Genomic DNA, 12,768 nt, shown 5'->3' on the forward strand with positions numbered 1-12,768 from the left:
AATGCCAAAATGGTACAATAAAAAGCTAAAAAAAATTTTTTTAGGGTACTGTACTAACCTCTTGCGTCCGTAGACTTGAGACTGGCAGCATAGTTCCATTTTTGAATAATAATATGGAACGGACGCAAGAGTGTTAAAGAGAAGACTTGTATCCGAGCTGCCAACGTAGCGAGTTGAATTGAAATACATATGAAAATATCCTAAAGAAGTGCTTTTAATTTAAATAGGGCATTATTAGAATAGTGGACCATCTGTCCACTACAAATTGGTGGAGGTGCGGGGGTAGAGCTAGCTTTACATCCGATGTGAAGTTCGCATTGCATGGTGGTGCGACACTCATCATAAGCGATGCTGTGTCTATACTGCTATGTAAGGCTAGCTTTACATGCGGTTGTCTTTGGCAATATGTGTTGTAGACACAGTAATGTTGGAAAGTGTCATAAACACTATTTTTTTTTTGCCTTAGCCAAACATAAATAAGCACTTAGTTTAGCTTCTGCCATGAATGATCCTTTCGGCAGGTTTTGTTCATTCGAGCTGCGGGCTGTGAGTTGGCCATTAAAGGGCTTTCCAATGTTTATTAAGGCTGGTCTTATTTAACCTGCAGGTCAGCTCTAGCAGAGCTATGGTAGACCTTTGTTAACTATTCCTGCCTTGCTCCAAATCTTCTGATCTCGTTCCAAATACTTTGAAAGGATTCCTAATAAACTGTCCACTACAGTACCTCCCATAGACGTAAAGTGGGGGTGATTTTTTTTTCTCATCCAACCCTATATTATGGGGTATCGTGGGATAGGTGTTTTAGGGGTAACCATTAGGGGTTTTCTTAAACGATTTTTAGATTCATTGATTTTTTTGCGAAATATTCAACTTTAATGTGCAAATTTTGATTAAAATCGAGCGTCCCCCCCGCCCTCTCTAAAATCTAAACCGGTGGGTAGAAAAATTTGAAAAAATTCAGGATGGTAGTAAGTATATCATACTTTCAAGGAAAACTATAACGGCTTAGTTTGCTTGAGAATTATTAGTAGTTTTACTCTTAAATAGCAGCCTAAGATATAAAATTTAATATACCTTAACTTGGAGGATTCCGTATAAAGGGCCCAGAAGCCAAATCGATTGCCGTTTTGCTGATTTATAAGCCCAGATGTAAGATGCTATTTCATAAAAAACATCGAAAATGCTGTAGGTTTTTGAGAAAATTAAAAAAAAATAACATTGATTTTATTTATTTTTTATCTAAACTACAGAACCGTTTTTTTTGTAACTTACACACATCATGTAAGTTATAAAGATGCATTTAAAAAAAAATGGATTTCCAAATATCCTAAAGTATAAGTAGTGAAATTTTCACTTTTAAGTTTTTAATAAAAAAAAAACCGTGATAAACCCACCAATTTTCGTTATATTATGTAGAAACTATTATTCCGCGTGGGAACTATGGCCCAAGCCCTCCTGAGAGGAGGCCTGTACCCAGCAGTGGGACGTATATAGGCTGGGATGATGATGATGATGATTATTATTCTATAACATCTATTTTTTTCAAAAACATGCACTTACGCTACTATGCTACGAAATAGCCCGAAACATGTCGAGCTAAACTCGGTTTAAGACGTGAGTTGTCCGTTACAATATCATTTACTATGAGTGAGTCTCACGGTAGTTTCATGTTCAAAATTCCGTATAAAATACGAAATCCTTAGAAAAATATTACTTAATTTATTCGTAATGGCTACGGAACCCTATTTTGGGCGTGTCCGACACGCTCTTGGCCGGTTTTTACTACATGGCGGAGCGTTGGGTGTTGAATCATAAGAAACAGACCTGCGAGGACTATTCGGAGTATTCATGGTAGGGACTCGTATGATCCAATTATTTATTTTTTATGTTAAAAATTATATTGTATCGTAAGTTTTCTGTTGACCACTGTCTATGGTTACAAGATATCGCGTTGTCCACATGTATTGAATTACAAGTCACATCCGAACAATAAAAGTGGGTGAAATTGCATAAGCAAAATAAATGAAATGGACAACTCTTTATTTACTTACCATAGGTGCTTCGTATTTATGCTTTTTTGTCAATTACTACATTTTCTGACTTTATGGGGAACACAGTGAATAAATTTAATTGATTAATTGTAGGTAGGTATGATGAAAAAAAAACATGCAATAGACATTTCAAAAAATCAATTTTTTGAGTCGGTATTTAGTGTGTAGCTAATAAAAAACAATATTTTTGGAGATATACCATGATTTAAGACGTTATGCCATAGGTTAGGAACGTACCTAACTAATGAATGGACTCGTTTCATATTTAAATGTTTGTTACGATTACTTAAATATTAGTTAGTCCTAAATGCGGCAAAAAGAGTCCCTTATTTTAACGAACACAGCTGAAACTTCCAAGATCATATAGGTACCTAGGTACATTTAAAACTCGTCGAGTGCGTAGAGGCGAAATATTAACTACTCATTCTACAACTGTATTAAAATCCTCACTCTCGGCATCATTGTCGGGAGGGCAATGAAACAAAAGAAATATTCCGTCTCGTTTCCACGCATTGATATTAATATTTCCTTCTCATAGTACCCCGTGGACCCTTGAAAGCGTCTCACTTATGAATGTGTTAGTGATAGTAGCGTTTAGATTACACGGGCGTGTGTGTACCTTGACGTGAACACCTCGTTTTACAAAATGCACCTTAGTGGAATTCACGATGATCCTAAGGATAACCGTTACATATTTCACAGCATATATGTTCGTAGAGGTGATACAAAACCAATTGTAAAATTATTAGAAGAGAGTAACTTACCTTTTCTGTGTCTCACATGGTATTTGCTTTTTGAGTTTGTCGGAGCACAACATGATTGTTCGAAGTAAAAATTGTATGAGCTTTCCACTTCGGAAGTTTGCTGCACGGCTTGAGATCGGACTTGCCAGCCAACTCCGATAAGCAGAAACACGAGCCACCGCACGAAAAGAGCGAAGCCTCCCATAGTCCGCACACTCGGGTACATAGTTAAATTACAACACTTGCACTGCCACTAACAGTCAATGTTTGTCCTAACTGCCTGCCAAAATCTCGGTAACTTTAACTTTTCTGTGAAATAAAAATAATCCACTGTTTTACCTAATATATTTTAATTAATTTACGTTTCGTTCACAATGTAGAAGTAATAATAAGTCGAACTAGATAAATAATAAAATTGTAAACTGCTATTTATTCTATTAACGAACACAGTGTTTCAAATTATTATTTCAACGTAAAATGAAAGAGAATAATATAAAGCTAATAGTGTAGGATTTTTTTAATAGGTACTTTGGTATTGGTTGGGTATTGTTTTTGTACTTCTACATTGGAAACAAACGGTCTGTTGATAAGATTTCTGGTGCGTGCTAGAGCATAATTACAATAATTATAGTGAAAATTTTGTATCAGTCCAAGATATCACAGTCCAGCACACTTCGTTTTACTTTTCTTATAATATTATTACTAAGGGGACCGTCTTCGCAACAAGAATTATCAAGATAAAATAGCGACCTGCGGCTAAACATTTTTACTAATGATATTATCTGTACATAATATCTGTAGTTAGTTTTAAGCTAGAACATCTTTCTTGTCTTTGTATTTAAGATTTATCTTATTTCTACTTATATACACAAACCTTCAAGTTTAATACCTGAGTGGTTCTTGCTTTTAGTAAACATTTATAATTTAACACTAACAACAATTGTATTTCTTAGTTAATTGTTTTGAAATTAAAAGCTCTATTCCAGAAGACGGTTTTCGTTGCTCGCGGTAGGCCTAAATAGCTAATAGGCGACGAGCGGCGGGAACCTGAGTCTAGATAAAATTTAGTATTAAAAGACAAAGCTTTTTATTTTTATACAGCTTGTTATTTTTAAAATCATATTTATTTTAAAGTTTTTATATGTATACGACAAACAGTATTGTAAAAATAAGTGCTATAATGTAATGAAACAAATACCTAATAAAAAAGATGAATTTATTATTGACGGTGATTACCGAAGTGGGGTGAGGGCGCAAAATCGTTATACATTATATTACATACAAATATAATAATTTGGGTTGAGTAATTTTATGTAATTGCAGATTAAATAAATAGCAAGATAGTTTGTGTTTATTTTACTACTTAGATAACAAAATACAATACAACCAGAATAGGTACCTAATTACTCGAGCTACACGCCATTTGCTGCCACCGTCCAATAATAAATCCAATAAAGGGATGTAAAAAACAGCAACATACGCATGCCCATTTTCACAATAAGAATGACAATTTTGCTTGTTGATTTTACATTAAAAAAGTCTATGACTGTGGGGTTGGTTAATGGGTGTATAGGCCATTACAGCCCACCGTCGGCTAAGCACACCTCTGTAATGGAAACCGCATGGCGATATGCAACAGGGGTATGATGACATTACGCAACGGCCCTTTATTTTAACCTATTATAGGACACATTTTGCCGGATTTAATGGCCGCGTTCGGAATAAAGTCGAAATAAAATTAGGTTTAGTAACCGTTACGAAAGGTAACGGAGTTCGGACCGCCGTCAAACAAATAAAAGGTACTGTTATGACGCAGATAATGCAATGACAAGACACGTCGTTGTGACTGAGGGTAGGGTTAAACAAGCAAAAATATCTTTTTATTTATTTATTTCATGAACATGGATACAAAGTCCTTCAGTTGTCAAAAATATCTAGAAAGTAAAGTTTGCCATCAGCGGACATAAATACTATTTGTGTAAATTTTATTTGTTATGAAAAATTAAAAACCGGCCAAGAGCGTGTCGAACACGCCCGAAATAGGGTCCCGTAGCCATTACGAAAAAATTAAGTAACATTTTTCTAAGGATTTCGTATTTTATGCTGCTATCGGTACCGTTTTTCCACCCACCGGTTTAGATTTAAGAGGGGAGGGGGGGGGGGCTTGATTTTAATAAAAATTTGCAGTTTAAAGTTGAATATTTCGCAATCAAATCACTGAATCGAAAAATCGTATTAGCAAACCCCTAATAGTTTTAAAAGACCTATCCAATGATACCCCACACTATAGGGTTGGATGAGAAAAAAAAATCACCCCCACTTTACGTCTATGGGAGGTACCCTAAAAAAATGATTTTTAGTGTTTTTTTTTAATTTTTTTTATTCGACTTTCGAGTGTTTTATTGTACCATTTCGTCGGCATAGTTTACATATATATTCGAGCAAAATTACAGCTTTCTATCATTGATAGTGCCTGAGCAAAGCCGCGGACGGAGAGGCAGACAGACAGACAGACATGGCGAATCTATAAGGGTTCCGTTTTTGCCAACTTGGCTACGGAACCTTAAAAATAAGGAATGTTAAGTCATGCAAATATTTATTATGGTCCTCACCCAGAGGCGGCATATAGCGTAAAGTGAACATTTTAGTCAGGCAAAACTGACTCAGAAAAGCGTGAGTTTGGACAAGGTATAATATGTGTCTTTGGATGCAGCGCCTCAAAGTTAGAGTACACACGCTTTGCCATGCCTTGTCTCCATAAAACGTTTAGGCAATCCAGTGGGAATAGAGTTATTAAAGCGACGCCTGACATATTGTCTAACGCACTTGGAATTATAATCACTTTCACAACTACTTTCTGTCAAACGGAATAGTGAAGGTAAAAACATAATATAATTATGATGAAATAGATCATGAGTGTCTGCCTGCACGTTAGATAAAAGTGCGTTTCATACCTCTTGCCTTCACATAATGCACTTCAGTAGGTACGATTTAAAAGAAAGAGAGAGAGATTTAAAAGTTTTGTCAGTCCATGCAACTGTTGATTCATTCATAATTCAAAAATATTAGGAAGTTATCATTGTTTTTAAAATAATCACAGACGCACTGATATTTGATGCTCTAATGATGTTTCATTTAAATAATTAGAACAATTTTGAATAAGGCTTAAGCGCAGAGATTACAGAGGAAGTATCAATGAATAAGTAAATATCATCCAGTAAATTTAACTCAAAGTATCCCTCGTCACATGACCGATATCTCTCACTGAATGCTATCAGGGATCGCCTCGTGAAAGAGTCCGGCGATGAATTAAATAAACGAGGCCTAAAAGGGATAGAGATGTTTACCCTTCAAGATATTTTAATGTGATAAAATGGTGAAAATAGATGGAGTTCCTTCCTTATTTCATATTGTTGCTATACAAAGGATTTCTTTCAGAGAACATAGGTCAGCATAATCTCACGATGTTTTAACGTTCATTTCGTTCCAGTTTCCTATGAAAGCTTTGAAAAGTGATATAGCTTATAATGCTAATCCTTTTTTAGGGTTCCGGAGCCAAAATGGCAAAAACGGAACCCTTATAGTTTCACCATGTCTGTCTGTCTGTCCGTCCGCGGCTTTGCTCAGGGACTATCAATGCTAGAAAGCTGTAATTTTGCACGGATATATAAGTAAACTATGCCGACAAAATGGTACAATTAAAAGTTATAAAAAATTTTTTTTTAGTGTACCTCCCATAGATGTAAAGTGGGGGTGATTTTTTTTTCTCATCCAACCCTATAGTGTGGGGTATCGTTGGATAGGTTTTAGGTTTAAAACCATTAGGGGTTTGCTAAGACGATTTTTCGATTCAGTGATGTGTTTGCGAAAAATTCAACTTTAAAGTGCAAATTTTCATTAAAATCTAAACCGGTGGGTGGAAAAATTTGAAAAGATTCAGGATGGTATTAAGTATATCAAACTTTCAACGAAAACTATAGCGGCCAAGTTTGCTTGAGAATTATTAGTAGTTTATGAGTAAATAGCAGCCTAAGGTATAAAATATACCTAATCTTGGAAGATTCCGTATAAAATACGAAATCCTTAGAAAAATATTACTTAAGTTTTTCGTAATGGCTACGGAACCCTATTTTGGGCGTGTCCGACACGCTCTTGGCCGGTTTTTTATTAAATAGAAAAGCCTATTGCTCAAAATAAACGCCTAATCATAATTTTTTACAAGCCTTTTGCACACGTATTGACTATTATGAGCATATCGCAATCACAAAAAGCGAGTGTTTTTCTCACGCGGAGAGGGTTCCTCTAAATTTTAGTTGAAATGATTAATGATATCGGTTTAGCACGTGAATGAATTTTGTTCAATTGACAGTAGATCTTTTTGAGTAAACATTCCCAATCTCCCCCATCCTAAAATCGTACTCGAAGAGTATCAACATTAAACTCGTTTCGCATTTTGTTTGTATCCTTTGGGATCAAGGAGACGGGCTTGGAGTTATGATTTGGATGGCGAAATGAAAAAAAAATACATTTAAAAATCATTTATCATTCATTCTGACTAGAGGTTTTAAATTGATCATTTTGCTGAGAGAGGTCTTCGAGGATTTACTTATCATTTGAACTTTATTTATTTTCTTATTTTGTTTTACTTGGGAATTGTTGGACCAATTGTAATGTCTGGTGACATTGAGATGAAATGCTAATTAAGATATCTTAACAACTAGGTACAATATATTATCAACGACTTATTCAGGCACCATAACCGGATCGCACGTTTTCGAAGAAAAAAGTTGTTAAAGCATCTCTCGGCCGCTCTCGGTCATTGGAACCGGTTCTATAATGATGTCTTCATTACCGATGATTCACTGCGGACCCGCTTATTTCTACTCGGCTTTGAATACGGAGGTAATGTTTTTATCAGATGTGTGAGAATGTTCTCTTCTGATGCAACACCCAATGCTTAGTTTCTTTAGTTTATAGCGCTTTACAGGTTACAATAAGTAAATTGTTATTAAGAACGTTTTGAAAGAAGTATCTAAGAAGGTAAATGGATATTTTTTGCATTAGTTGATTTTTGATCACTGTTAAAGCGGTTCTTAATTCATACAGTTATGTACATACTATGTAATATATCTTTTTACTTTGCGCTTTTTTTATAAATTTCTTGAAATAAAAAAGACGACTAAGTAAGTAAGTTTAGCCATTAACGATTCTAATGTTAAGTTGTACGAATTTCGTGCAAAATAAATGTAGCAGAGACTCATTAAGCCGATTTTAATCTGTTTTAATATCTGTCGATCTCGTTTCGCAATACAATTATACCGTTACTGCCCATTTCACGACAGGCTTCGCTCATTATGAGCGAAGAATGTTAAGAAATTTCATCCGACAACCCATTGAGGCAGCCCTCCCAATTGTGCGAAGGTGTTCCAATTGAATGGTAGGTGGAATGGGGGTTCGAGTATAATGAAATTTCGCCTCGATAAAGACCACTGAGCCCGTAATACAATACTCGATGTTTCCTCCGCAGCCCGTATCCATATCACACCATTAAACTGCATAAATATATCTGTGGTTCACATCTACTCCGAGCAAATTAACACTTGCCTGTATTTGAAACTGAACATGATATCTTGGCGTGAATATATTTTTTAAAGCTTTCGAAATTGTTTCAAAACTGAAGCAAAATTATAATAAAACTCCATATTTGCAGTGCTAATTTGTAGAAGGTACTTATAGAAAGTTACATTGCTGATAATGTAAAATACGAAATATACGTTTAAGAGAAGCTAAGTAAAGCTGAATTCGACGATTCTAGTACTGAATGTTGCAAAATTGAGTGGAAATCGTTAATTAATAAACAAATTGTCTATTGGCGCTGGACTAGGGATGTAATCAATAATTGCGTAAATGAGAAGTAGGTAATCCAGGCGAACAAATGGGCTGCCCAGAAGAGATACGGTTCGGTCTCTGGAAATTGGCTCTGAATTATTAATTAATACAATACTGAAACGGCAGCGAATTGTAAGCTTCTTAACAAGGGCGCTGAATAAATATCAGTGAGCTGATAGTGGAACCAATGGTTAAATATATAATACGGCCTAAAATTACTTTAAAGCAAGATTAAATCGGGATCTACGCTTTGTGCAGTGATGGCTTGAATATTGTATGAACCATGTTGCGTATTAGTTGAGAGTGTTTGAAACTCTTTACTAGATTAATAATTCCATAATGTTATCAGAAACGTATCTGTCTGCTTATAGGAATACGTTATTACCAGTTACCAAACTAATAGACGGAAAGTTCGGTTTTGAATAAGAAATGTATACTGTCGTGGTGGTTTTAATACAACAAATTGACAAAACCAAGCATTCACTACATTAATACAAAGCATCTTGAATCTTTAGGTATGGACAGCTTAATTATAATAAAAGGATTTTGTCCCTTATGCAAACACGGTCTGGGATATTAATTATTACCTTAATCAATATCACGGGTGCTATTGCTGAGATTGTGTTATGACTAACACACGTTAAGTTAGTTATTAATACTATTCGGTTACATAAACCTCAAGTCTAATTAGTTTCTGGAGTACAAAATCAATTAAATGCTACTAAGGCACAATCGCTGCTCGCAGCCGCAGCCTCGGAATTGTTCGTAAAGGACTCGCATAAACATATAGGAGCTACTTGCATAATTATTATTTAATCCCGGTTTCTATTAGTGTGAAATGTTTAACCGACTTTAGCTTTAGAACAACACATATTAATAATATGAAATGGTCATGATTATGTGTTGTTGCTCAGCTTCAATCTTAATCGCTTAAAATTTCAATTTGATAAGATAAATGTTAAATTGTAATAACTAATGCAATACCATCATTCAAATATTTACCTAGCTCTTATGTAAATAATCGTTAATAGTCAGCCAAACGATAACAAGCCAGAAGTAATGACTGTATTTCTAGATAGGTATAGTGTGTGACTATAATAATGATAAAAAAGGGTTCTACAAGATTATCAAGGTTTACAATTTCTAAGTTTTGTTGATCGTGAATTTTTGGGAATATGTTCCGAAAACTAAAGACTTACGAAAATGTACGAGGATGATGTGAATCCAACTCGTGTTACTGATAATTGAGTCGTTCATAATAGAGACTGAATATCTGAATTACTGATTGTAAGACTTCTGTGTTGCGGAGTATTAGCTCCAAAAATTTTTTTGTTTGTGACGTATAAAAGATCTACAAAAAATTGAAATTTAATTTATTTTTATTTATTAACTGTACCTTACTGTAGCGTGATAAGTCCTGTTTGTGGTATTTTAGCTTTGCAATTAGTCAAATGCCTTTTAAAAAGTTAAAAAATCACGACGAAAAGAGCAATTGTACACTTGTTATTACTAATCTGAACATTGGTTCCAATTGATCAAATCATCCACATTGTGTTGTGAGCTACCAGCAAGAAACATTTGATACCTGCTTCCCCTACAAAGCTCCGTATGAATTTGGGGAGGATTCGCTTCAATAGATTCTCGCCACGTATCGGTACACGTAAATATCGGCCTCTTGTATTATTGATACAAATAGAGATATCAATTGTTTTGGACAATAACCTTATGACAATGGTGGAGGTATCTTTGGTGGGAAAATTGGTATTGTTGTAATGGACACTAGGGGAACGGCGTAAGTTCAGAATGATAAATACATTTGCTTGTCTGTTACCTCAGTTGTATCAAGAAAGCCAACTGTTTCTGTATAGGTGAATTGGACGCGTTATTACCTATATTGTTCATGCAATTTGTTGAAAGCAAAATAAAATTCGCAACTAAATTACGACGATAAGTTTCGTAGGTTCTCTCTACATTTATTGACTTGATGAGAAACATTAAAATTACCTACCTATTACAATTAAAAATGTTTTTTGTTTATTTTAAGTATATACGTAACAAGATATCACTTGATGTATTGTGATGCGAAGTGTTTTTTGATCACTAATCTCATAAGATTGCCGTGCCGTTCTTGGTTTTCAAATATGACAGACCCATCACTTCCCGTAGATGTTGTAAAAAACGACTAAGGGACCTGACATGAAAGTGGCCAGCAGTACTCTCTATTGCCAATTACTAACTCCAAACTCTAGCACTGCGGCGAAGAAACCAAGAGGAATCCACCACATTATTCTCCCAAGAAAGTCGTCATGACGGTTCGCATACAGTTTTCGATCGACAAGCACGTTGATTCAGTCAAAAGTGTAACGTCTTGGAGATTTCATAAAATTTAGTCGTTTGGACATAAATAAGATTGAAAATAACAGATTTCATGAATGTATTTAAAAACGAATGAATGAATTCACTAAATTACTTCAACTGTTGCTTGTGCTTAATTCTGGCAGACAGGGTGAGGGTACTAATTATCGCGATTAAGGTATAAGGGTCTCTTTTTTTGCTTCAATAGATCGTTTGCAAGGTAGGAAACGGATGATTTTCAAAGGGATTCGTATGTTTACGGCCGATTTCTATGTGTTAGTGGCGTCTGTATTCTGCGTCTATTTATACTTTTAGGTTATTGAACTCGACAGAGCTGCAGATGGATGAGGTTATATAGAATCAGTGCCAGGCATAATGATGTCTACTTAGTCTTCATTGACTAATAGATGAGATAAGTTTGATACTTGTACAACTTCTAATTCTATATTCTCGTTAAATGATCTACCTTTAGACCTCTTATTTGTTCGAAATTAACTTTTGTCTTTATCAAAACAAACCATCTTTGTTTTGAAGTAATGACCACATAGATTTTCATTGTTTGTGTTTTGCGACTGTTGATCCACAATGTTTGTTGTTATGTTTCTCAAATGAAGTTTGATGACAAATAACCTATCGTAGTTCATCAAATGCTGCATTCATATTTTGCTTATGTTATTTCAGTCTTCTAAATATAGCCAGTTTGCAAATTTAATGGTTTTATTTGCTTGAAATCCAATGTCTATCAATGGACACGATAAGTTTTTTGCTTGGGATTATTTTTACTTTTACAAAATTTTATTCCGTTTCTCGAAATGTGCCGGACGTAAAGTAAAATCGTTCACTGTATAAACATTGTAATCGGCTCAGAGCACAAGAGTGGTGCGGTGACCAACCTCATCTGTAAATCCGTTGAACCAAACACGTTGCAGTTTCACAAGAAATCAAAGAATTCACAATATAACGAAACACTTTATTAACTAGTTTATCAAAGACGCGTACAAAAATATGATTTTAGAATTTCAAACGAAACATTGTTTCATAAAACAAGTTTTTTGTACTCGGAGAGATACGGAGAAGTTTAACGCGGAGGTATCACACACGTCCATCGCGCGTGCCGGCCGGCGCAGAACTAACTGGTTACTGGCTGGTGCCATGCCATTCCATACAAAACTTTTAAGTCACGGAGACGGCAAAGCTATGTCGCGCCTCTACTACTCACGCATACAGGCGAACCCAATACCCTATGCACCAACACGAAAGTACGCTTCCAAGTTCACTAAATAAACGAACACCAACACAAACAAGCTCGACACCGTCTACCCCCTGTGCACGAGTCTCGAGAGCGAGACGCGAATATAAACAATCCGCTTCTGGTCCCTAGAGGGAGGGAGATGCAGATGCCGCAACAGATGTATATTATTTCACTCAGGTAAGTATTGGGAATGTTAGAGTGTGCGACTGAGACCGTGCAAGTATTTAGCTTATGGGAGACCGGCTGTGTTAGATAGGGACGGAAACTGTTAAAGTCACCCACTAGAGTACATTCCTTACTGATACCGGCGCGCCGTCGTCGTACCTTTCGATCGTTCAAGTGGCAGATGAAGCTTTTAGGGCTGTCATCGGATGCAAAATACGTTGTTGTCAAAATTAAGTGGGCAGTGATAAGGATTGACAGTGATAAGGTAGTTTATACGGCGTGATACTGTTAGAAAAAAAAAATGTTTAGTAGT

At 35.5% G+C, this 12,768-nt stretch overlaps 1 protein-coding gene across 3 annotated transcripts in view; it reads right to left on the reverse strand.

The window, feature by feature from the left end:
- Nucleotides 1-12,768, reverse strand: part of LOC141429691 (semaphorin-2A-like) — a 526,100-nt gene that overhangs the window by 119,584 nt on the left and 393,748 nt on the right. The window contains exons 1-2 of one of the 3 annotated variants that reach the window (XM_074090132.1): nucleotides 11,932-12,181; nucleotides 2,816-3,103 (exon numbers count right to left, since the gene is read on the reverse strand). The exons of 1 other annotated variant lie outside the window; for it this stretch is intronic. In XM_074090132.1, the coding sequence (XP_073946233.1) occupies nucleotides 2,816-3,020 (205 nt within the window). In that variant the 5' untranslated portion in view covers nucleotides 3,021-3,103; nucleotides 11,932-12,181. Of the gene's footprint in view, nucleotides 1-2,815; nucleotides 3,134-11,931; nucleotides 12,182-12,768 lie in introns of those variants that run through there. One more of the 3 variants, XM_074090133.1, reaches the window with a different exon arrangement.

This window comes from Choristoneura fumiferana, chromosome 7 (assembly GCF_025370935.1).
Source record: "Choristoneura fumiferana chromosome 7, NRCan_CFum_1, whole genome shotgun sequence".
NCBI classification, from domain to species: domain Eukaryota; kingdom Metazoa; phylum Arthropoda; class Insecta; order Lepidoptera; family Tortricidae; genus Choristoneura; species Choristoneura fumiferana.